Raw genomic sequence first — 21,382 nt, forward strand, 5'->3', positions numbered from 1 at the left:
AATGAAAGGTTAGTGAAAATTTTAAGTAATTGGCTATCATAAACTTTCACATGTGTATATATATATTTAAACATTTTAAAAATTCAGAGATGGTACCATGATTTTTTTTTCTCCAAGGAATATTTTATGAAGATGATTTGGTCTGAAGTGACTTATATATGAGTTAGATAACCTAATACCATGATTTTAATCTTTGTCTAAGAGGACTGTAAAAATTAGATTTAACAGCTTTGTAAATCAGTCTTGTGCATTTGGACACAAGACCCTACAAAGATTTGGATTGGTATGGACTTAATATAACTTGTTAAGAACATTTATTTTGAAATATTTCAGACTTAGAAAAAGTTGCAAGGATAGTTTGCAAGAACCCTGTATGCCCTTTTGGTAACATTTTGTAACATTTCCTATGCTTACATGTGTGCCCTTGTGTTACATGTTGCACACACAAATATGTATGTGCATACATTTTTCTGAAACATTTGAAACAAGGTTTCATACATCATGGCCCTTCACCCCTTAATATTTCGGTATTTCCTAAGAACAAAGCTGTTCACTCACACAGCCGCAGGACAGGTGACTTAGTGTCAGCAGTGTGCTTTGATCAGACTTAGAGCCTGTGTTTTAGTTTTGTCAGTCATCCCAATTGTATCGATACTTTATACTTTTTTCTACACTAGGATCTAGTCAGAGATCATATAATGGATTTAAATGTGTATCTTTCTCATCATTTTGAATCTGGAACAGTCCCTCGGCTTTTCTTTTTTGTGACCTTGACATTTTTTAAGAATGCAGGGCATTTTCATAGAATATCCTTCAATTTGGTATTTTTACTGGCATTTCCTTGCAGTTAGATTAAGCTGTGCTTTTTAAGACTGAGATACGACGTGAAGTGTCTCCTTCTCACAAGATTGTATCCAGAGGCACATGATAGCCATTTGCCCCTGTTAGATGAAAATAATTTTGATCAGTTGGTTAAGATATCATTTGGTTTTTTTGACCGTGGTTATTATTTTTCCTTTTGTAGTAATTTGAGAGGAGATACTTTGAGACTGTAAATACCCTATTCCTCTTCAGCATTTCCCTGCATCCTAGATTTAGCATTTGTGGGTGACACCTACTTCAGTTACTTTTACTGTGGCGGCTACAAAATGGTAATACTCTAGCACCATCATCTCTTCCATGTTTGTTAGTTAGGCTTATACTATAAGCAAGTCTGAGCTCATCTGTTTATCCGCCTGTCATCTCTTTATTACTTGTATGAACTGATAGATTGTTATTTTAAACGCATATATTTCTGTCCATAGTTATTCACTTATTCATTTGTTCATTCCCAGTTTTATGGAGATCTAATTGACACAGCATGGTATAAGGTTAAGGTGTGCATTATCATGGTCTGACTCACACACGTCGTGAAATGATCGCAATAGGCTTGGTGAGCCTCCATCACCTCATAGAGATACACCACTGAAGAAATAGAAAAAGCATTTTCCCTTGTGATGAGAACTCTTGGGATTTACCTTGACAGTTTTCATATGTACCATGCAGCAGTGTTAATTACCGTGTTGTATGTTTCATCCCTACTACTTATTATCTTATAACTAACTGGAAGTTTGTACCTTTTGATAGCCTCATCTAATTTTGTGTGTATTTATTTTTGAAATAAACTGTATTGGGGAATAATTTTAGTTTACAGAGCAATCCCAAAGATAGTACAACTTTGTCCAGTTTCCCCCAATGTTAGCATCTTATTATTATAATCATGGCCCTTTTGTCAACAACAGGAAAGTAACGCTGGTGCATTATTAACAGTGACTAAACCACAGACTTTTTTAGATCCCACCGGTTTGTGTTCTGCCGAGGTGCTCTATCCAGCATCCCTGAATTGGGGTTTGTCTCCTGTGTCTTGTGATGAGATTTGGTGCATGGGCTTTCAGAGAAGAACATCACAGAGGTGGTTTCACACCTCATCTCTTCACATCAGGGAGCACGTGACATGAACACGGCTTGTCACTGATGGTGTCCGCGTGATCACTTGGTTCATTAAAGTCGCGTCCTTCATTGTAAAGTTTCCATTTCCCCCGTCAGCACTGTCTTCTTTGAAAGTGGGTCACTCAGTCCAGCCCACGCTGCAGGAGAGAGAAGTTAAGCTCCCTCCCTGCAGGGTCAAGCACCTGCATCATTTGGAACCTTCCTCTAAGGGAGACTGTGTCCTGTCCACTTCCTTCCATCCTTCAGTCAGTTTTTGTAGCAATCTGGACTTTGTGTGTGTGTGTGTGTGTGTGTGTGTGTGTGTGTGTCTATACTGGGGCTACAATCCAGTCTGTGGTGTTCACTTGTTGCTCAGATTTCCCAGCTCCAGTCATTGGGAGCTGTGTCAGAGTTTTCTGGATTAGTAAAAAGTTCATGTACTGAATATTTTACAAGAAATACAGACTAACTCCTTTGCTCATCACCTGTTTTGAATAGTCCCTAGTAATTTCTATATAATGCATTCTTCTAGTATCAAACACAGGAAGACCCCCGTTTTGACATGCTGTCAGTCACCGGGACCCGGACAGTCCTCAGGGCCCCCTGCCCTGTCTGTGTGCTTTTCTCGGCTGTTACAGGTGCAGCTGCCAGAGACTTTGGTTAAACGAGAGGTTAAAACACATGTGACAGACCGTTAGGGTTACTCTTCTGATGCAGCAAGAAAACCTTATTGGAAATGTTATCTCTTTGTGGGAAGCTGATATTTTTCTGATTCTTAAGATGACTTTTTCAGATTTTTTAAGTTCTTAAATATATGTTATTTATGTTATTTTTCCAGTTAGTCTTATTTTTACTGTTAATTTCTGTAAGAAAAACTTTCTGCATAAAAGTTTAGTACAAATTTTAACTCAGACCCCATTTAGTTTGGTTCATTTTAACAAATAATTATTTAAGGCTGCAAAAAAAAAGACCGGTGCTAGGAAATATAAACAATCACAAATTATTCAATTATTTGAAATTGTGAGTTTATTATATTAATCTTCTTGAAGACATAAAATTATATTCTTTGAGACACCCCTGGATAGTAAAAATAACATTTATAGTCTCTTTGTGTTAGTAGCTACTTGCTTTAGAGACCCTATAAAAATATTGATAGGAATTGCCAACTGTTTTTCTTTCCCATTAATTGGAAGAAATTCTTTATATCATTAAGGGAAATAATCATCATGTTCAATTCTACATTAGTGTTTGCCCTTATCCATACACTTATGGAACAGTCTTCTTTTCCTTTTGGGACAAAGACTTGGCTTCCTAATGTCTAAGAATTTCAGTGGTTGCAAGTCCAGCCCTGGAATCTTTCTACTCCCTCTTGTGTTATATATTTTATTTTTTAATATGATGTGTGATTCCAGAGCTGTGAAATAAAGTTCTTTGCTGCCAAAGTATGCAGCAGGTCCAGGGTATCCTAAAAACGCATATCCATGTTGGGAGCAGAGTTGGGGGGAGAAGGTGGTGGTCTTTATCACTAGGAAACTCTACATTTTAAGCTAAATTTTCAAGTATTAACAGCTTAAAAGTGTTTTGAGAAAAAAACGTGTTTTGAGAACTGTAAACTTGGAGCTCCAGTAACAGAAGCTTTACTATAACTTGTTAATTTTAAAAAATGCTGATGTACTTTCCCTTTCACTTTCCCTTTTCTCCTGCTGCCTCCTCTGAAGTCTCCTTCCAAATGGTTTTGGAAACTGGTTCCTGTAAGTTTGCCCAGCTTCTTCAGCTCACTCTCCAGAGATGTCATCATAGAGTGTCATTGTATTGTTTGTATCATGCTGATACGGTCATTTCATGTAATTCCATTAGTCACAAGTGGAGATTGAATTGTAAGGTCTTTGATCATAGTGCAGAATAGAAAGACCTAAAAAAGCTAGCCAAAGTTTGGATTAGCAGCTTTAAAGATAATTTAAAGTGTAAACTGGTCTGTCAGTACTTGCAGACTTGCAGTAACCAGGTAAGAAGAAAGTGTGGGTATAGATTTGTACTGGTTTTAATAATGTCAGTAAAAGCGAGTATGAATGACACATGTAAATTATTTGTATTATAAAGTCATCTTTTTGAAAGAATCATTTCCTTTTGGCCTGACCTTTAGAAGATACTTTTTGTGTAATAAAAAAAGTGACAGATTCTGTGTCCCTCTCATTACTGAATCTAAACTATTAACAGATTCAGTTCTAGTTTGACTTCAAGAGTAGATCTTTCTGGGTGAACTCTGGGGGTTTGACCACTTAAATATTTTTCACCCTCAGAAACAGACATGCAACTTAGAAGTCCACCACAATGTTGAGAGATCAAAAATACATCCCTCTTAAATGCGAGATGTCTCGGTTTGTAGAAAGAGCAGTACGTTTCTAAAGCGCCAAGCACATTCCAGAAGTTCTGGGAGAACCACACGACTTCAAGATTAAAAGTTGGTTTCCCTGATACGCCTTCTAAGCATAATCTTCAGGAAGATGTTGCGGCCGGCCACTTAGAAACCGTGGATCGTCTGGTCCAGGCCGTAGGCCTCTGTGGCTGCAGCCTTGGGAAGCTGTGTGCGCGTGCTCCTCGGGAGAGCACAGCAGGGTACAGCACACAGCTCAGTTCTCTGTTCCGTCACCCTGGGCGCTCGGCTCAGTCCACTCCAGGCCGTGGGCCATGGAGACCCGGGACGTCTGGCGTGGAGCCCAGCCACTGGAGAGCGTTTCCAGAGACTGCGTTCTGTCTCTCACCGGCCCAAGGAAGTGGGGCTGGGGGGATCGGGAAGCCTGAGGGGCAGCGGAAGGCTGGTGAGGCCCCGGGTGCCACTCCCCCTCACTCCTGATTTTCGTGCTTGAGTTCTAAACTGTCCACCAGCAGCGAAATGAGGATGTTTACTAAGGATTACATAAGCACAAAAATCAACTGAAGAATTTCTGTAGTGCATGGATGCGATTTGTTCTGAATATAGGTGCGCTATACCATTAAATACAGATTCTAGTCCCTACTGATTGATTCCTAAGAACAATCTCCTCTGAAATTCTTCACAAGGGAAAATGTTCCATGAATCTTGTTCTTGAGTAACCAGTGAGGGTGATATAGGAATAAATATTTCCCCTTGAATGTGTGTGCTTCACCACCAAATAGTAAATAGGAAATCTGACTTCACCACCAAATAGTAAATCTCTTTCAGTAAGTTATTTTTCTATTTTTATTCTCACCAGAATATTATATTTCATAATTATACTTTAATTATGAAATAGAGATGATCAGTTTAGATAGAAGAAAAATTGGTTTTGATTTCTTAAAAACCTGTATTCAAACATCAGTAACCACTATAATTATAAATTTTGCTAATGAAATAGTTCAGTGTGCATTTTCATTAAGTCTTCAGCATGATTTTTCTCGGCTTGAGGAGAGCTAGTAGCTAAAGATAGCTGACCTCTGGTGACCGCTGACTGTGTGCCCGTGTATGCATCGCACTTGACGTTCATCATCTTTCTTAGTCCTCCATGTCCTGTGAAGTAGGCACTGTGATTATCCCCAGTTCACAGATGAGGAACAATGAGATGAGCATTCAGGTAACCTGCCCAAGATGCCAGGGCTGAGAAGTGACAGCAGCAGGATCTGAGCCCAGGCACTCAGTCTGACTGACGAAGCGCCTTCTCGTAAACGCTCAGTTATAGAGCAGGTCTCATTTTTAGGGAGCTGTCTTACACGTTTGTATCGGTCGCACCAGCCAGTCTTTAAAAAACAAGAGCTGCTTCTTTTCTGAGAGGGAGCGGAAACCTTATACTTGCTCTGTTTTGGGTTAATGAAACCTCATCCAGGAGGGGTTTCTCAGTTTCAGAGTGGTTACACTTTATTTGCATTGTCTCAGCATTCAGCTGAGAATCCAGGATTTCTTTGTGGTCTGATTCCAGTTCCTCAGAGTGACGTTTCTTATCGCAAGGTCTCTTTTAGGAGTAGTTTCACACTCCTCTGGCTGTCCTTGACGCTGACGACTCCTTAGTCTTTAAGCTCCAGTCTTAATCTTTTTATACAAGAGTGTGCGGTCTAAGTTAAGTCTAATGTTAAAGCAAATTTTATCATCTGCAGAGCCACAGAACTGATAATTTGGACATTTCAAATGTCCAAAATCCATTCTGTGATGCTCTTGTATTTAAATTCTTAGGCTGAGTGAATTCATATAAATGAGCCCCATGGCGTTCGGTTAAGCGCTTAGCTTCACCGCCGTGTGCTGTGGGCGAGGACAGGCCTAGTGGTGCTGGTCAGGAGAGAAGGTGTGGCTGAGAGCTGCCGTCCCTCCTGACTCACACTGTCACTGACACACTGGGGCCTGCGGTACTGTGTCTTTCCTGCACGGTGGTTAGTGCTCACTCCCATCTCTTTTTATGCTGTAGGCTCGCTACAGGAAGGAGCAAACCTTGCTCAAGCAGCTGCCTTGCATCCCGCTGGTAGAAAACTTACTGAAAGACGGCTCGGACGGCTGTGCGCTAGCCGCCCTCATTCATTTTTACTGTCCTGGTGTCGTCAGGCTAGAGGGTAAGTGTTCCACTGAAGTATCTCTCAAGTGTGCGTAGATGTAACAGATATTTAAGATGGTAATATCTGATAAGTAATGAAGGCTCTTTTTAAAGAAAAACATTTATATGTCATTCTAGGAGGGCAGTTAGTTGAGTGAAGGAGTGCTTGGTTTCTAAGTCTTTCTGTGTGGTGACTGCTACATTTATAGGGGTGTGTGTGTGTGTCTGTGATCCGATTCTACGTAGTTGTGTGCTGGTATTAAGTTACTAATTATAAAATGAGTACAAACTATGTATTATCAAAATTAATCCTTGTTCTTTTCTTATTTGAAGACATTTGCTTGAAAGAAACCATGTCTTTGGCTGATAGCCTCTATAACCTGCAGCTGATCCAAGAATTTTGCCAAGAATATTTGAACCAGTGTTGCCATTTCACCCTGGAAGACATGCTCTACGCAGCTTCTTCCATAAAGGTACTCCCTTGATTTAAGGTTGTTGGAAAAAACACACAGCCAGGTACAGAAACAGTCTAGCCGTGTTAAGCTTACAAAGTTAACTGTAATTTCAGTCAAAATAGTTTTGTTAGATTTTTCTGCTGATTTTGTTTTGTTTTAATGTACACTGTTAGCTACAGGTGTCTTTTTCAATACAAAGCGTTAATCTGTGGTCCTGCAGTTGTTAGCGAAGTGGAGAAGGAGCTGGCAAGTGTTTCTGGGCCCTCAGCAGGGCTGCGGGCTCCGGGAAGAAAGGGTCCTCCCATCCCAGAGCTTGAGGCACAACCTCGAGAAAGAAAGGGGGAAGGAAATACTAAGGTTGTCTAGAAATGAACCTTTTAAGAAGTAACTCCTGGCAATATCCTGGTGGCCCAGTGGTTCAGACTCTGCACTCCCATTGCAGGGGGTGTGGGTTCAACCCCTGGTCAGGGAGCTAGGATCCTGCGTGCCGCACAGTGCAGCCAACATGTATGTAAAATTTTTAGTAGATAAATAAAATTAAAAGTACTTCCTTTTATCAGCTGTAAACGTGTCCCTTGCTTCAGGACGATATCACAGGGCCTCTTAGCGTCACACCATTGCTTAGTGCCCTTCTTCCAAGAGCTGTTCATTGAGCACCTCGCACTGTTCCGGGTGGTTTGGGTGAATCAGCAGACCATCAGAGATCCGTGTCCTTTCAGAGCTTACTTTGTAGTGAAGACAGACGCGTGTCTCAGGCGTGATGGCTTCTGAGCTGCGGGTTCCAGAGCTCCGTGGTGGGAGTGATGCCTTGCTGTTCCTGGCAGCTACAGAATTCCTTCCCGCCTCCTGTACCCTTGCCTGAAGTTTGTCACTTCTGTGTAATGTCTGAGAGGAGCAGCTTTGTGTCAGGCTTGACGCCTGGCCATATTCGTGGTGCCCACCTCCCTAAAGGCTGCGGCGGGCCTCCCGCAGTAACGCTGCCGCCCATGTGCTTGCAGCCCTTGCTCTCTGCCCCTTTACCCTTGCCCCTTTCTCCTTTGCCACAAGGCAGGAGACACAGCCAGCCGTGCACTGCCGAATGACCAGAGCAGCACCCACTCCCCACTGTCCAGCACATCGGAAGAAAGACCTTGATTGACTTTGAATGGTTACACCATTTTTACCAAAATGGAAGTTGGGAGATATTTTCATATTTATCTTGTTCATGCTTTTTCTGGTTCTTGCCTATTAAAAAGTTTAAATGCAACTACTATAATCTCAGGAAAAAATCATCTCATTAAATACATTGAATTGTAAGATTACATTTGCTTAAGTCATAGACCTTGGACTTCCCATAAATAAAGTGTAACCCTGATGTTTAGATCAACTTACTCTGGCCATGATCCAGATATAAAGATAATTTCTTAAATGAGGCATTTTAAAAATAATTACCTGCAGATAAGACTGTCACTCTATCTATTTTGGTTCTCTGCTAAATTATTAGAACCATGGTTTTGTCTTCAAATGAGTATTTTAAGACTCTGTGTCCTCAAGAAGTTGCTTGGTCCGTGGTGCTGGGGATCCCATCATGTGTTGACTTGAGCAACAAGTATTTGTGGGGACATGGGGAATGAGCCCTCTTTTCCCCCCACGCTGGATGCATACACTGGTGTGCCCTTTTAGAGGGCACTTTGGTGGCATCTAACCAGACCAAAAGTGCACAGACGGCTGCGTTGGTGTTGTTCCTGGTGGGTCACAGTGGGGAACACTTCATCTTAGAAGGGACGTGATGGAAGTGTCCTGTCATGTAGTCGAGCTGTTTAAGGGAAGGAGGCAGAGAGCTCGCAAGAGTTATGAAGAGAAGCACCGGGTAGCACACATTATATTTAACATGATGTAATTTATATCTATTTTTAAAATGCTTTTTCTATCTGTATGTACATCTGCACATATATATAGATGCACAGGAAAAGGTCTGTAGAGAGAGAAACACAAAACTGTTAGTGGTGGTTTCTTCTGACTGTGGTGTTAGGTGGTTTCTTCTTGACTGATGTGGACAAGAGGAATTTATGGACTTTTACTTTTTATTCTGTGTATTTGTATTCTTTGATATTGTTTATATTGTTCAAGATTGTTAATGTAGAGCCGCATGACTTTCTTAACTAAAAGAAGAGCTTTTAAGTGAAATTAATTTGGTTTCATTCCTAGAATATGGTGACAGATTTGTTGCTGTTTAATCTTCGCAGATTCAGAAAGGAGTTCTCTTCATAAACTTCAGTTACTGGGGAAATAATTTCTTACTGTGCTGACACCTTGTGGCCAAACCCAGTACAGTGATGCTATTAGGACAGTTATCTGACCTGGGTGCCTAAAATAAAATTTTTCCAGCTTTATTGAGGTACAATTGACACGTTGTTGTTTAGTCGATCAGTCATGTCCGACTCTTGCGACCTCATGGACAGTAGCCCACCAGGCCCCCCATCTGTGGGCTTTCCTAGGTAAAAATACTGGAGTGGGTTGCCATTTCCTTCTCCAGGGGATCTTTCCAACCCAGGGATCAAATCCGTGTCCCCTGCATTGGCAGGCGGATTCTTCACCACTGAGCCCCCAGGGAAGGCATGAGTGTAGAAGTCTGAGGTGTTCAGTGTGTTGATTTGATGCACACACACTACAGTGATTGCTGCCATAGGCAGCTGACTCCCTCGTCACGTCGCATAATTATCACTTCTCTGTTGTGAGCATTTAAGGTCTACTTTCAGCAACTTTCAAATCTGTAATACACTGTCATTAACCATAGTCATTAGACCCCCAGGACCTATTCATTTTCTTATTTCACTCACTACAGTGCCCTCAGGATCCATCTGTGTTTTTGCAAATGGCAGGATTCCCTTCTTTCCTCATGGCTAAGTAGTATTCCATTGTATATATTTACCACATCTTTATCCACCCACCCGCTGTGGACACTCGGCTTGCTTCCATGTCTTAGCTGCAGTGAGCATGAACGTACAGATCTCTATTCAGGGTCCTGTTTTCATTTCCTTTGGGTTTGCACCCAGATAGGCCTGCTGGATTCTGTGGTAGCTCTGTTTTTAATTTTTCAGGAACCTCCGTACTGCTCCATGCTATTTTCCATAGTGCTTGCACCATTTGACATCCCCACTGGTAATGCTCAAGGCTTCCCTTTTCTCCACACCCTCATCAGCACTTGGTATCACTTATTTTTTTGAGGATGGCAATTCTGACAGGTGTGAGGCGCTATCTCATGGTGGTTTTGATTTGCATTTTCCTGATGATGAGTAGTTTTGTTGAGCACCAAGGTCCTTAAATATTGATTAATTTCCTGTAACAGTTATGGAGGACTTAACAAGTGTTTTTTCAAAACATATACACAGCGTTCAGTTAATTGTACTAGCAGAGTAGAATCTAGTACTAGTACTTAAAATATAATTTTATACTTTGGCTTTAGAAGGTGTACTGTGAGTTAAGTATAAAGAATAAACGTAAATCACAGCCATGTTACTGCCCAGAGATAATCCCTATTAGTGTTTGCCTGTGACTGGCCTTTTTTATTATATGTTTACTTATTCATTTATATGTTCATTCAGTAAACATTTATTGGGCATTTGTTATGTACCAGGCACTGCTTTGAACACTGAAGACAGAGTACTGAGCATGGCGTTGTCCTTTTACGATAGAGCTGGCCGGGTAAGATGAGGAAGCCTGGAGAATATGGTAGTAGATGAAGCTGGGGAAATTGAAGAGGGCCCTGATCAAGTACCTACTTGTAACCTGTAGTCAGTCTTTCCCCAAGGGTGGGGAACGTGGGGGAAACGGTGCTATATTTTGAGAAGTTTGACTTAATAAGTCAAAGAAAAGGGGATTGTATTGCAACCAAGCGGTGAAAACATTTGAATCAAAGTAATTATGATGAAGATGGAGAGAAGTGGGTGGACCCACTGTTCAGGGTGCAGACTCTGCAGCCCTGAGGATGACTTGGTGTGGGAAGGGAGAAAGAAGGGGGCATGGGGCAAATCCCAAGTTTCTGGTTTGTGCCCGGTGATGGCGGTTGTCGTTCAGGGAGATAAGGCTGGAACTGGATCAAGTTTGTGGGGAGGATGACTGGCGCAGGCAGAGAAACACAGGAGGAGATGCTCGAAGGCCCCTGCATGTCTCAGAACAGTTCACGCGTCCCGGGGTTGCCTGATAGGGGCATGGCAGTCTTCACAGAGGAGACAGGTCGAGAGTGTGGGTGCCACTGAGGGGTCAGGCACAAGGGACACCACAGAGTCTGCTTGATTCAGTGCATCGTCACTGGCGGCTTGAGCAGATGAGGTTTTGTGCCTTCGTGCCGTGTGGGAGTGGAATTTTTTTAGTTTTCTGACCATACTGCATGGCATGCGGGATTTTAGTTCCCCAACCAGGGATCAAAGCCAAGTCCCCTGCATTGGAAGCGCAGAGTCATATCCCTGGACCACCAGGGGAGTCCCTGAGCATGTTTAAAAGCCAAGTAGGACAGGTTCAGCCTAGGGGGAGAATGAATGTATCGGAGACAGAAGTATAGTTGGGAATTAAAGCTCTGAGGAGGTAATGCACAGCACAGCCCATAGGGATTATAAGCGTTCTCACTGCTTTCTTTTTCTTTTTTTTTTAATGACAAATTTCGATGAGTAACTGATAATTAAAGCTGTATTTCAATAGGTAACACAGAATAAAATTCTCCTTATCATCACTTGGTGGTCAAGCTTTACCTGACTTTTCTCCTGACTTTCTTGCCTCTTTTCAGAGCAACTACCTGGTGTTCATGGCCGAGCTCTTCTGGTGGTTCGAGGTCGTGAAGCCCTCCTTTGTCCAGCCCCGCGTCGCTTGTCCACATGGAGGTGATCAGTGTTCCGTGAGCAGACAGAGCGGAGAGTTAAAATAACCTTGCCTGATGTTCTTTATAGGACAGCCTGTGACTGTTTCATGTTCTAGCTGTTCGCCTGGATAAATTCTGAATATTTTAATATTTAAAGCCATTAAATTCTCTGTGAGTGAGACACGCCTTAGGGGAGGAAAAGGATGGAGAGAATAGCCCTGAATTCCAAGGCTTATGTTGTGGAACTTTTCGCTTTAACTGTTTTCCCTCTTTCTTCCCTTTGCTCCCATCCTTTTACTCCCATCCTTCGCTTTTGTTCCCTGTTAGAGTCTGAGTTTTTAACGTTGTTGGCCAGAGCTATTCAAATTATGGCTTGGTTCTCATCTGTAATCTGAATTTGCCATTAAGCCATGAAAGGACTTGGGTGTATATATATCTATTTTCAAACCTAGTAAGTTCTGTGATTGTTACAGCATCACAGTCTATTGATTGCTCAAGAAGTAAAGGGGTAAGTTACCATAAAGATCTCTGGAAATAACAGGAAAAAAAATAACTTCTTACACTTCCTGTAAAGCTTACCAAATTTTCCACTGGCTTCCATGATGAAACCAGAGGTTTCTTTCTGTGGGGAAGAACAAGCCCACCTTCAGGCCTGACCCCCAGGAGGACGTCCTCAGCGCGGCGGGGCTCCGCCTGCTGCCAGCGCTCCGCCCCGCGCACAGCGTGACTGCTCTGCCTCCCCGCTGCCCGCCTGCTTTCCTTGCCGCCACAGTTTTGTATTTTCCCCTATTTCTCCGCATCCCCACCTGCTCCCCCGCAAAAAGAATCAAAGGAAAAAAAGAGGAAAGAGAAGGAAGAAGTCTGTCCTGGGGCGGGGTTGGGGGCGTGCCCCCTGCCATTTCAGTGAGTAGGAGCGGCGTCCTTCAGCGCCCTCTGTGCCCGGGCCGCGTTCTGGGGGACACGCAGTGATGGCTGTGAACCTGCCCAGGGCACAGGCCTCACGTGACCGGCAGGCCTGTGCGCACGCCCAGCCCCTCGCGGAGGCCACTGGGGAAAGCCAGGGTCTTCAGTGGTGATCAAAACCAGTGTGCCTACCACTTCTACTGTTAGCACAGTTTTCATGTACATTGCTTCATGTGATCTCATCTGTGAAGCCCACTATTCAAAATATTCAACAGTTGTTATATTAGGTCTCAAAAGCAAAAAGCTAAATGAGAGTTATTTGCAAAAACGTAAACTATAGTTGTGTTTTAGTTATTAACCAACAAGATTCTGTCTCTTTAACTGATTACCAAAACACCAACTATTTCGTGGATGAAAAAGTGACCATGTGTAACAAGTTCTGTGAAAGCTTTTGCAAAATTGAATACCTGTTTATTTTTAATTATCTGTATTTATGTTAAGCCTTTTTCCCTCCTATTTAGCCTTAATCAAGTGAATTTTATAGGCCAGAACACTTCCAAGAAGTGTTTAAAGAAGGTTTGTCCTTTTGAAAAATTATTTATGGAGAAAACTAAATATACCATGATTCTCTGTAAGTAATAAGGAAAACTGAGAGTAAACATTTACTTGCAGTTCGGAATCCTTGAAGCAGTGTTGGAAATGTGCTAACATTAATTCTGAGGTTTTTGTCTTTCCTGTAGCTGAGCCTGTGGAGGATCTGCCGTCAGTTCCTGTCTTGAATGCTGCCCAGCGAGATGCCCTGGAAAGCTCTGACCTCACGCCAGGGTGAGTCCGGACGGCCATCCCAGTCACTTAGGAGATCAAGATTATTACTACATTACATGAGCGTTTTTACAGTTTCAGTTGGAACTTTGAGCTGAATAAGTTACAATTAACTTACCCTGTTAAAGCCTGTTTTTATGTCACTGTCATTGAGATTTACATGAACTGAATGTTTCATAAATAGGCATTTATGAGTCACACTGAAAAGTGGGAGAATATTATCCCAAGATAATCAGCCTAAAACTAAACTCTTGCTGCACACCTTGTTTATAATTGAGATCATATGAGGCTCAAATGATGGGTCACTCTTAGGCTTCAGGGGAAGATTTTTAAATCTTTGAGACAGTTTTCCCTGTTTGGTTTGCTAGTTACTGCAGCTGTTGAGAGGTCACAATGGAATATTTATCATACCATTGAATGTTAAACGCTTTAGTTCTTAATATCAGGAATTGAATTCAAAGCCAGGTAAACATTTAATATCAGGACAGTCCTGACTTCTGACCCAAGTATGTGATACAGACATTAATTTGTTTCAAAATGTTTTTTAGCAGATCCTGTAAGCACCTTTAATGCGTATTTTTTTAGAACCTAAAATGTGTATTGACTTTGGACTCCCTAATTTATTAATATATGATTTTTTTTTTAATTTAAAACTGAAGCACTTTGTGATTTTTTTTTTAAGAAATTCAAGCTGAAAAAAAAAGAAATTCAAGCTGATCTATTTCAAATACATTTTTAAAATTATAAGTAATGAATTGAAAATAGTTTCTGCCTGAATTCTTGGTTTAACCTGAAAATATGAACATGTACCAAAGCTGTCACCCCTCCTCACATCTGAGAAGTTTCTCTGTATTGTGTCCTGACCAGTGTGGACAGAACCCTCACGACCCTCTTATTGCCCTCATAGGGCTTATCATTGCCATGAACTTCTGAGCCCGGTAGATATTTCCTGTGAATCAGGAAAGCTCTTTCTTCCCCTTGCCCTCGTATTTACTCCCATGGATTTTGTTACTTCCCTTAAGTCCCCTGTTTCGTACCCATCACTGAGGTTTACCACGAAAAGGTGAAGCTAGACTGTGACTGGTCCAGGAGCTTCTCTGTTGCGTCCCGTGGGATACTTCTTTCTGCACGGTACTTCCTCAGTGCTTTCGTGGGTTGGTTATGTAGTGACATTCCCTGCCTTGAAATTTAGAAAACACTCAATATTCTAGGTCATATCTCTTGTCCTGTTAAATCTTTAAAACCTCCTAAACTTTCCACTTAAAGACTAGGTTATTCCACAGTTACTATTTCTAGAAACTTGACACACAGTCCTCCACATTTCCGACACTGTCTTAAGCTCGGGAGGACTCACCTCTCTGTCCCTCGGGTGTCTGAGTAGCCACCTCTCCTTTTTCCAGCAGAATTTCCTGTAGCCAGACGGCTCTGACTTCTCTTCCTCACTGGGTCACTGTGTAGTCCTCTCGTGTCTGTGAGTCTCCGTGTGGCCCATGTGAGTTGTCCCACTGTAGAACTTTTGAGGAGGGGTTCAAGGAATGCTATTCTTCCTGAGAATGATGCAGCCACATGTACAAGTGTTATTGTGCCTGAAGAGTGATCTCACAAGGGAAAAAGTCAGAGAAGATGGCAGAGCAAGACCTTTGTAGCAGCTGCTGCACACACATGGCCACTGGCCCGTCCAGGATGCCCCGCATCAAAGCCCTCCATGCAGACGTGAAGTGAGGCAGTTACAGGAACGCACAACAGTTTAGCCAGCACTTGGGGAAGAAGAAAAGAGCCAACATATTTAAAAACTGAACATGCCTCTGTTGAGGACACACTCGGTAGTCGGTGTAAGAAGAGCAGAGGCTTGGGAAGGCCACCGGAGGGGACGAGAGACACCTGTGATGGGGAGCAGCGTGGTCGTGTCCCTCGGGTTCCCCGCGACCGAGGACACGGGTGAGGGGACACATGATGTGCGGGGGGGTGGGGGGAGTGCAAGGGAGCAGACGAGACAGCGGAGGCATGCGCCTGCTGCAGGTGTTGCTTCTGGAAAGCTCTGCAGTAGGCGCTTACTGAGCAGCAGGGTGCACGCTGAGGTTCGCCTCTGAATCCTCTGGTGCTTGTTCGTCTTCTCGGTTCGCATTAGCTGAAAGGCACTGTGGTCACAGAGAGCCAGGTCACTGCGCCCTGCCCCCGGCTTGTTCGCAGCCCATCTGGGGGGCATGCTGAGTTTCACCTATGAAGGTAAGCTGTGGCAGACTGAAAACGTAGGGAGAAAAAGATTAAATTTTGGCCAAATGTCATCATAAACTGAGAAATAGACTGTCTAATCCCCTGCATTGACTGGAATAGGGTGGAATGTGGCGTTGGAGAAGACTCTTGAGAGTCTCTTGGACTGCAAGGAGATCCAACCAGCCCATCCTAAAGGAGGTCAGTCCTGGTGTTCATTGGAAGGACTGATGCTAAAGGTGAAACTCCAGTACTTGGGCCACCTGATGCGAAGACCTTACTCATTTGAAAAGACCCTGATGCTGGGAAAGATTGAGGGCAGGAGGAGAAGGGGACGACAGAGGATGAGATGGTCGGATGGCATCACCGACTCAATGGACATGGGTTTGGGTGGACTCTGGGAGTTGGTGATGGACAGGGAGGCCTGGTGTGCTACGGTTCATGGGGTTGCAAAGAGTCGGACACGACTGAATGACTAAACTGAACTGACTGAAGTAAGGAGAAATATAAACGTGTTAGAGGTACACACAGGGCCGCGAACAAGCGGGTGTGTCAGATTCTTTTACAAGAAGTGATCATACTTGTTGTACTTTTAGAAATTTAGATTTGACCAAAGTACTTCAAGCTGATGATGATTATTTTAGCTTCTTTCTCAGTTTTTCTACTTGTGAAGTGAAAATAATGTGGTATATCTTATCTCACAAGGACATTGAGTTGTACTTGAAAGTAGTATTTCAAGTTCCTGGGCTTTTAAAAAACATAAAATACATAAAGGTTCATATAATCACAGCCATTCTTTGGTTTCAACAGTGTGTTTCCTTAATTTTTTTTTCACTTACGGTGGAGAATCAGAGGTGGCAGTGTTGTTTGTGACTTCAGCTGCTGTATGTTAATTTGTGTGAAAGAGCTAGACGCACCGTGACCTTTTGCATGTCTTTTATGTTGCAGTGGGGAAGCAGCTGCGTTCACACATTCTCGTCTGCGTTTGCCTTCCAGGCACTCACAGCCCCAGCCTCACCCTTCAGCCTCAGGTAACGTGTCTGAGAGAGCCAGGAGAGTGCCGTGTGAGTGCTTAACAGGAAGGTGACTGAGCATAAGCGCAAATAAAAAGTGTTCCATATACACACCGAAGACTCTTTCTGTTTCTCTGTGCCTGTTTTTCTTAATAAGATGACCTTCATTTCTCCATGTGTATCTCCTTACCTTCTGTGAAATCTGTTAAAATGGTGTAAGTTAAAATTGTTTTACACAATGCCAGTGACTTTTCTTCTCATGCATTTGAAGGAGGAATAAGAAGGTCTTCATCTATGTCCTATGTCGACGGCTTCATAGGCACATGGCCCAAGGAGAAAAGGTAAACTGGAGACTTACTCTCAGTGTCCTCACCTTAGCGAGAAGCACTTGTTCCCCACCCCACCACCCCTGTTGCTAGCCAGATGATGGAGTGACCATAGGTGACAGGTGTCCTGACAGCCTTACCCGCCCTGCCCGCCCGCCCCCCCCAGGAGGATGTGATTGTGAGAAATGAGGGGAGAGAAAGTCACACTTCTCAGTGATACCAGATCCTGTCTTTTCTGGGATTATTTAAGGGTCTTTTCTTTTTTTTTTAGATCGTCAGTGCATGGAGTTTCATTTGATATTTCTTTTGATAAAGAAAACACTGTGCAGAGGTCCACCTCCAACCGAGGAATCACTCGTTCCATTAGTAATGAAGGACTCACCCTGAACAACAACCGCGTAGCCAAGAACATCCGGAAGAATCTGTCCTTCAAGCCGGTGAATGGAGAGGAAGACACAGGGGGCATCGCAGAGGAGCTCACGGGGGGCTCTCACAGTGACCTGACCACCTACGTGCCCCGGAGCACAGGCGAGCTGAACTCCAATGAGAACCCGCACTGCAGGTTCCCCAATGGAGCGCTGCACAACAGGGTGCTTCTCGATGAGCTCGGCAACCAGGTGGGGACCCCGAGCATCGAAGAAGCCTTGCAGATAATTCACGACACCGAGAAGCCCGCCCACACCCCGAGGCCGGACCAGCTTGCCAACGGCTTCTTCCTCCATAGCCAGGAGCTGAGCTTCCTGAACACTGGCGTCCCGCGCAGCCAGTCCAGTCCTGAGAACGTAGGGGACACGCGAGGGGCCTTGAGTCCTGTCACAGACACCACGGAGGTGGACACAGGTATTCACGTGCCCTCGGAAGACATTCCAGAAACCATGGACGAGGACTCGTCCCTGAGAGACTACACCGTGAGCTTGGACTCCGACATGGATGATGCGTCCAAATTCCTGCAGGACTACGATGTGCGGGCCGGCAGCGCCAGAGAGGCCTTGAGCCCCTGTCCCAGCACAGTCAGCACCAAGTCCCAGCCTGGGAGCAGCGCCTCCTCCAGCTCCGGGGTGAAGATGACCAGCTTTGCCGAGCAGAAGTTCCGGAAGCTGAACCACACGGATGGAAAGAGCAGCGGAAGCAGCTCTCAGAAGACCACGCCCGAGGGCTCCGAGCTCAACATTCCCCACGTGGTGGCCTGGGCCCCAGCCCCTGAGGACGCGGGCCTCCCGCACGGCCGGGACACCACGCAGCTGCTGGCCTCCGAGGTGGTGCACCTGAGGATGAAGCTGGAGGAGAAGCGGCGGGCCATCGAGGCCCAGAAGAAGAAGATGGAGGCCGCGTTCACCAAGCAGAGGCAGAAGATGGGGAGGACGGCCTTCCTCACCGTGGTGAAGAAGAAAGGCGAGGGGGTTTCCCCGCTGCGGGAGGAGGCGGCGGGCGCGGAGGACGAGAAGGTGTACACGGAGCGGCCGCGGGAGAAGGAGCCGCAGAAGGCGAACGGGCCGAGGAGCAAGTCCCCAGCGGACCCCAAGGAGGGTGTGGAGAGCCCCGCGGGCAGGTGGCCATCGGGCCAGAGCGCGCCCGGAGACCCCGAGGGGCGGTGGAGCCCGGCCGGGCCCGCAGAGGAGCCGCCGCAGGACGGCGAGCTGCTGGAGCACACGCGCTCCATCGAGAGGCTCAACGCGTCCCTGCACGCGCTGCAGCGGGAGATGCGGCGCCTGGCGCTGCAGCAGGAGGCACTGATGCACATGCGTGAGCAGCAGGCCTGGGTCATCTCCCCGCCACCGCCCTCCCCGCACCGGCCAGCGCGCGATGCACCTCGCCCAGCCCACCCGTCCCCGCAGGCCATGCCCAGGAAGAGTGCGTCCTTCTCTGTCAAAAATCAAAGGACTCCCAGGCCCAGCGAGCTCAAGATCACGCCCCTGCACCGCACGCTGACGCCCCCGCGGTCTGTGGACAGCCTCCCGCGGCTCCGGAGGTTCTCCCCGAGTCAGGTCCCCATTCAGACGCGGTCCTTCGTGTGTTTGGGCGACGATGGAGAGCCTCGGGCCCAGGAGTCCGGGCGCAAGGACGGGGCGAAGGAGGAGGAGGAGGGGTCGGCGGGGCCTCCGGAGCACGGGGAGGCCCGGCCCCCGCCCTCCGCGGTCCCCGAGGGCCCGGCTGCCTTGGCCTCAGAGGCCACGCGCCCCGCACCCAGCGAGGACCCCCCGAGTCAGCCCGCAGAGCTGCCTTCCAAACCCAGTGTCCCGCCGGCTGCTCCTAAAAGTGTTAATCTGATTGAAGTCTCCCTCTCAGATTTGAAACCCCCTGAAAAGGCTGATGTATCTGTTGAAAAGTATGATGGAGAAAGTGATAAAGAACAAGTTGATGAGGACCAGAAAGTATGCTGTGGATTCTTTTTTAAGGTAAAACTATCCGCAGGGCCATAGGCCTCCTCTCTCCATGCTTCTGGTGCACACACAGGCTTCTTGAGCAGCAGGACTTCTGTTAGGGTCTACCCTCAATCCTGGGTTATGTTCTGGTCCGTCCCTTGTGGACTGCGGTTCCGGGCAGGCACTCTGGTTTCTGGAGCAGTCTTTCATCACCTCGTGGAACATGGGGAGACGTGCTGTTTTTGCCCCCTGCTGGTCTCTCTCTCACTTTCACCAAAGCCTTTTGAGAACCAAGTAATTCACTCTTGCAAAAGATACTCTGTTGCCAGTTGGTTAAAAAAAGGTTATAACTTGGCATTGCATGCAAATCTCTTTTAGTTTCTTTTCTTGGTATTGACTATCTTCCCATACACTTTTTTCTAATATTTTAAAAACTGACCAGATGGAATCTTGCAAGATGAAACATTAAACATATGGTTTGAGCAGTTGTCATTGTAATGCCGCCTCTGGAAGCACTGGTGAGAGTGTAGCTTGCGACCCCAGAGTCTCAAGTTTGGTGTTCGATGTAACTTACGCTTATAGGACACTGCGGCCAGCTCTCCTAAGCCCTGCACAGTATCATCTGGACACTTATCATAGGTACTAGAACAAGGAAGGCCTAGTATTAAAGTTTTTCTCCCATCATCCTTTTTTTCATCTTTATATTTTTCTGTGTTTTCCAAACTCTTATAGGGAAGAATGTGGTTTTTTATTATCAGAAACATGTATGTGTGTGCTACTCGTTTCTTTTTTTAAAAAGTTAAGAGACCAAGATATATCTTTTCTAATCCTCTGCAGTTTAGAATATAGATAGAAAGACAGCCTTCAGTGGCAACAATCTATACTTGCAGATTTTCTGGAGTCCTATTGGAGTCAGAACTAAGAATTCGGAAGTGGTTACAATCACTTACTTTGGATCATTAAATACTGGGAATGTATAACTTACTTTGAAGTTGGTCATAGAGAGATGGCCCTGTCGGCCCTTTTTAATGTTTAGAAACTTAAATGTGAGTTGTGCTTTTTTGTTTGCTAACTGTGTGAGACTACTGTTAATGTTTTTTAATGGACTGCTGCTGTAGACAGTAATTGATGTGTTTGATTTTAGAGACCTTGCTACCTCTGCTCCTGCAGAGAGAGGAGAGCAGAGGGGGTCCTCGGGTGTCCCCCTATGCCCTCCTTTCCTCACTTCTGTCTTCACCGCTCGGTTCTCAGCCCTCAAGACCGTGGTGGCAGCTTGTCACGGGCTCCCCACATCTGCCTGGTCCCTTCATACTGCCTCTTGGGAGCGGAAGTCCACGGGGTCTCTTAGAGATGCCTGTTGGATAAAGTGCAGCCCCTCGGCGTGTGACAGGGGCCTTTCGCAGACGAATCCACTAATCCACAGGGCCACCCTCTCCCTGTCGCTCCGGTCGGGATGTCCTGTCAGGCTCGCTTCAGTCTTCGTGTGCTGCAGCCTTGCGTGGTTCTGGGGGTAGACGGAGTATCTTCCCCTTGCGTCTCTTGTACCCTCAGTGTTCTCATGGTGACGCTGCTGACCCGGGCTCTCCAACCACCTTGTGACTTGCTTCTGTCACGGTTTCTCTTAGACCATGAACTCCTGCAGGCACTGCGTCTTCTCATCTGCAGAGTGAAGGAAAGGCTGGCAGGCTGCAGCGTGTGCAGCTTGTCGGACGCGGACGTGTGTGTGTTTCGCCTGGCTGTTCACAGGCTGTCTTCTGACTCTCTACATCTGAGCGCATCTGTTGCTGAGTTTCTGTGCCTCTCCCTCTCCCCCAGCTGGTAGGGATCTAGAAGCCCCTTAACCTAAGGAGCCCTGTCTTTTTCACATCTTAGTTAGTGTCTTGTGGGCCCAGTACCGTGCTGGGAATGTATCAGAACCACTTCTCCAGCTGGTTACTCCTGACTTCTGAGAA

General features: G+C 45.3%; 1 protein-coding gene across 2 annotated transcripts in view; it reads left to right on the forward strand.

Annotated features, from left to right (window-relative positions):
• Nucleotides 1–21,382, forward strand: part of CAMSAP2 (calmodulin regulated spectrin associated protein family member 2) — a 99,403-nt gene that overhangs the window by 67,664 nt on the left and 10,357 nt on the right. Inside the window, exons 5-12 of one of the 2 annotated variants that reach the window (XM_043922768.1) lie at nucleotides 3,687–3,719; nucleotides 6,381–6,522; nucleotides 6,837–6,976; nucleotides 11,721–11,814; nucleotides 13,436–13,520; nucleotides 16,677–16,759; nucleotides 17,013–17,082; nucleotides 17,339–19,463. In XM_043922768.1, the coding sequence (XP_043778703.1) occupies nucleotides 3,687–3,719; nucleotides 6,381–6,522; nucleotides 6,837–6,976; nucleotides 11,721–11,814; nucleotides 13,436–13,520; nucleotides 16,677–16,759; nucleotides 17,013–17,082; nucleotides 17,339–19,463 (2,772 nt within the window). The remainder of the gene's footprint in view (nucleotides 1–3,686; nucleotides 3,720–6,380; nucleotides 6,523–6,836; nucleotides 6,977–11,720; nucleotides 11,815–13,435; nucleotides 13,521–16,676; nucleotides 16,760–17,012; nucleotides 17,083–17,338; nucleotides 19,464–21,382) is intronic. The other variant, XM_043922769.1, reaches the window with a different exon arrangement.

The sequence above is a fragment of the Cervus elaphus genome, chromosome 14 (assembly GCF_910594005.1).
Source record: "Cervus elaphus chromosome 14, mCerEla1.1, whole genome shotgun sequence".
Taxonomy (NCBI): domain Eukaryota; kingdom Metazoa; phylum Chordata; class Mammalia; order Artiodactyla; family Cervidae; genus Cervus; species Cervus elaphus.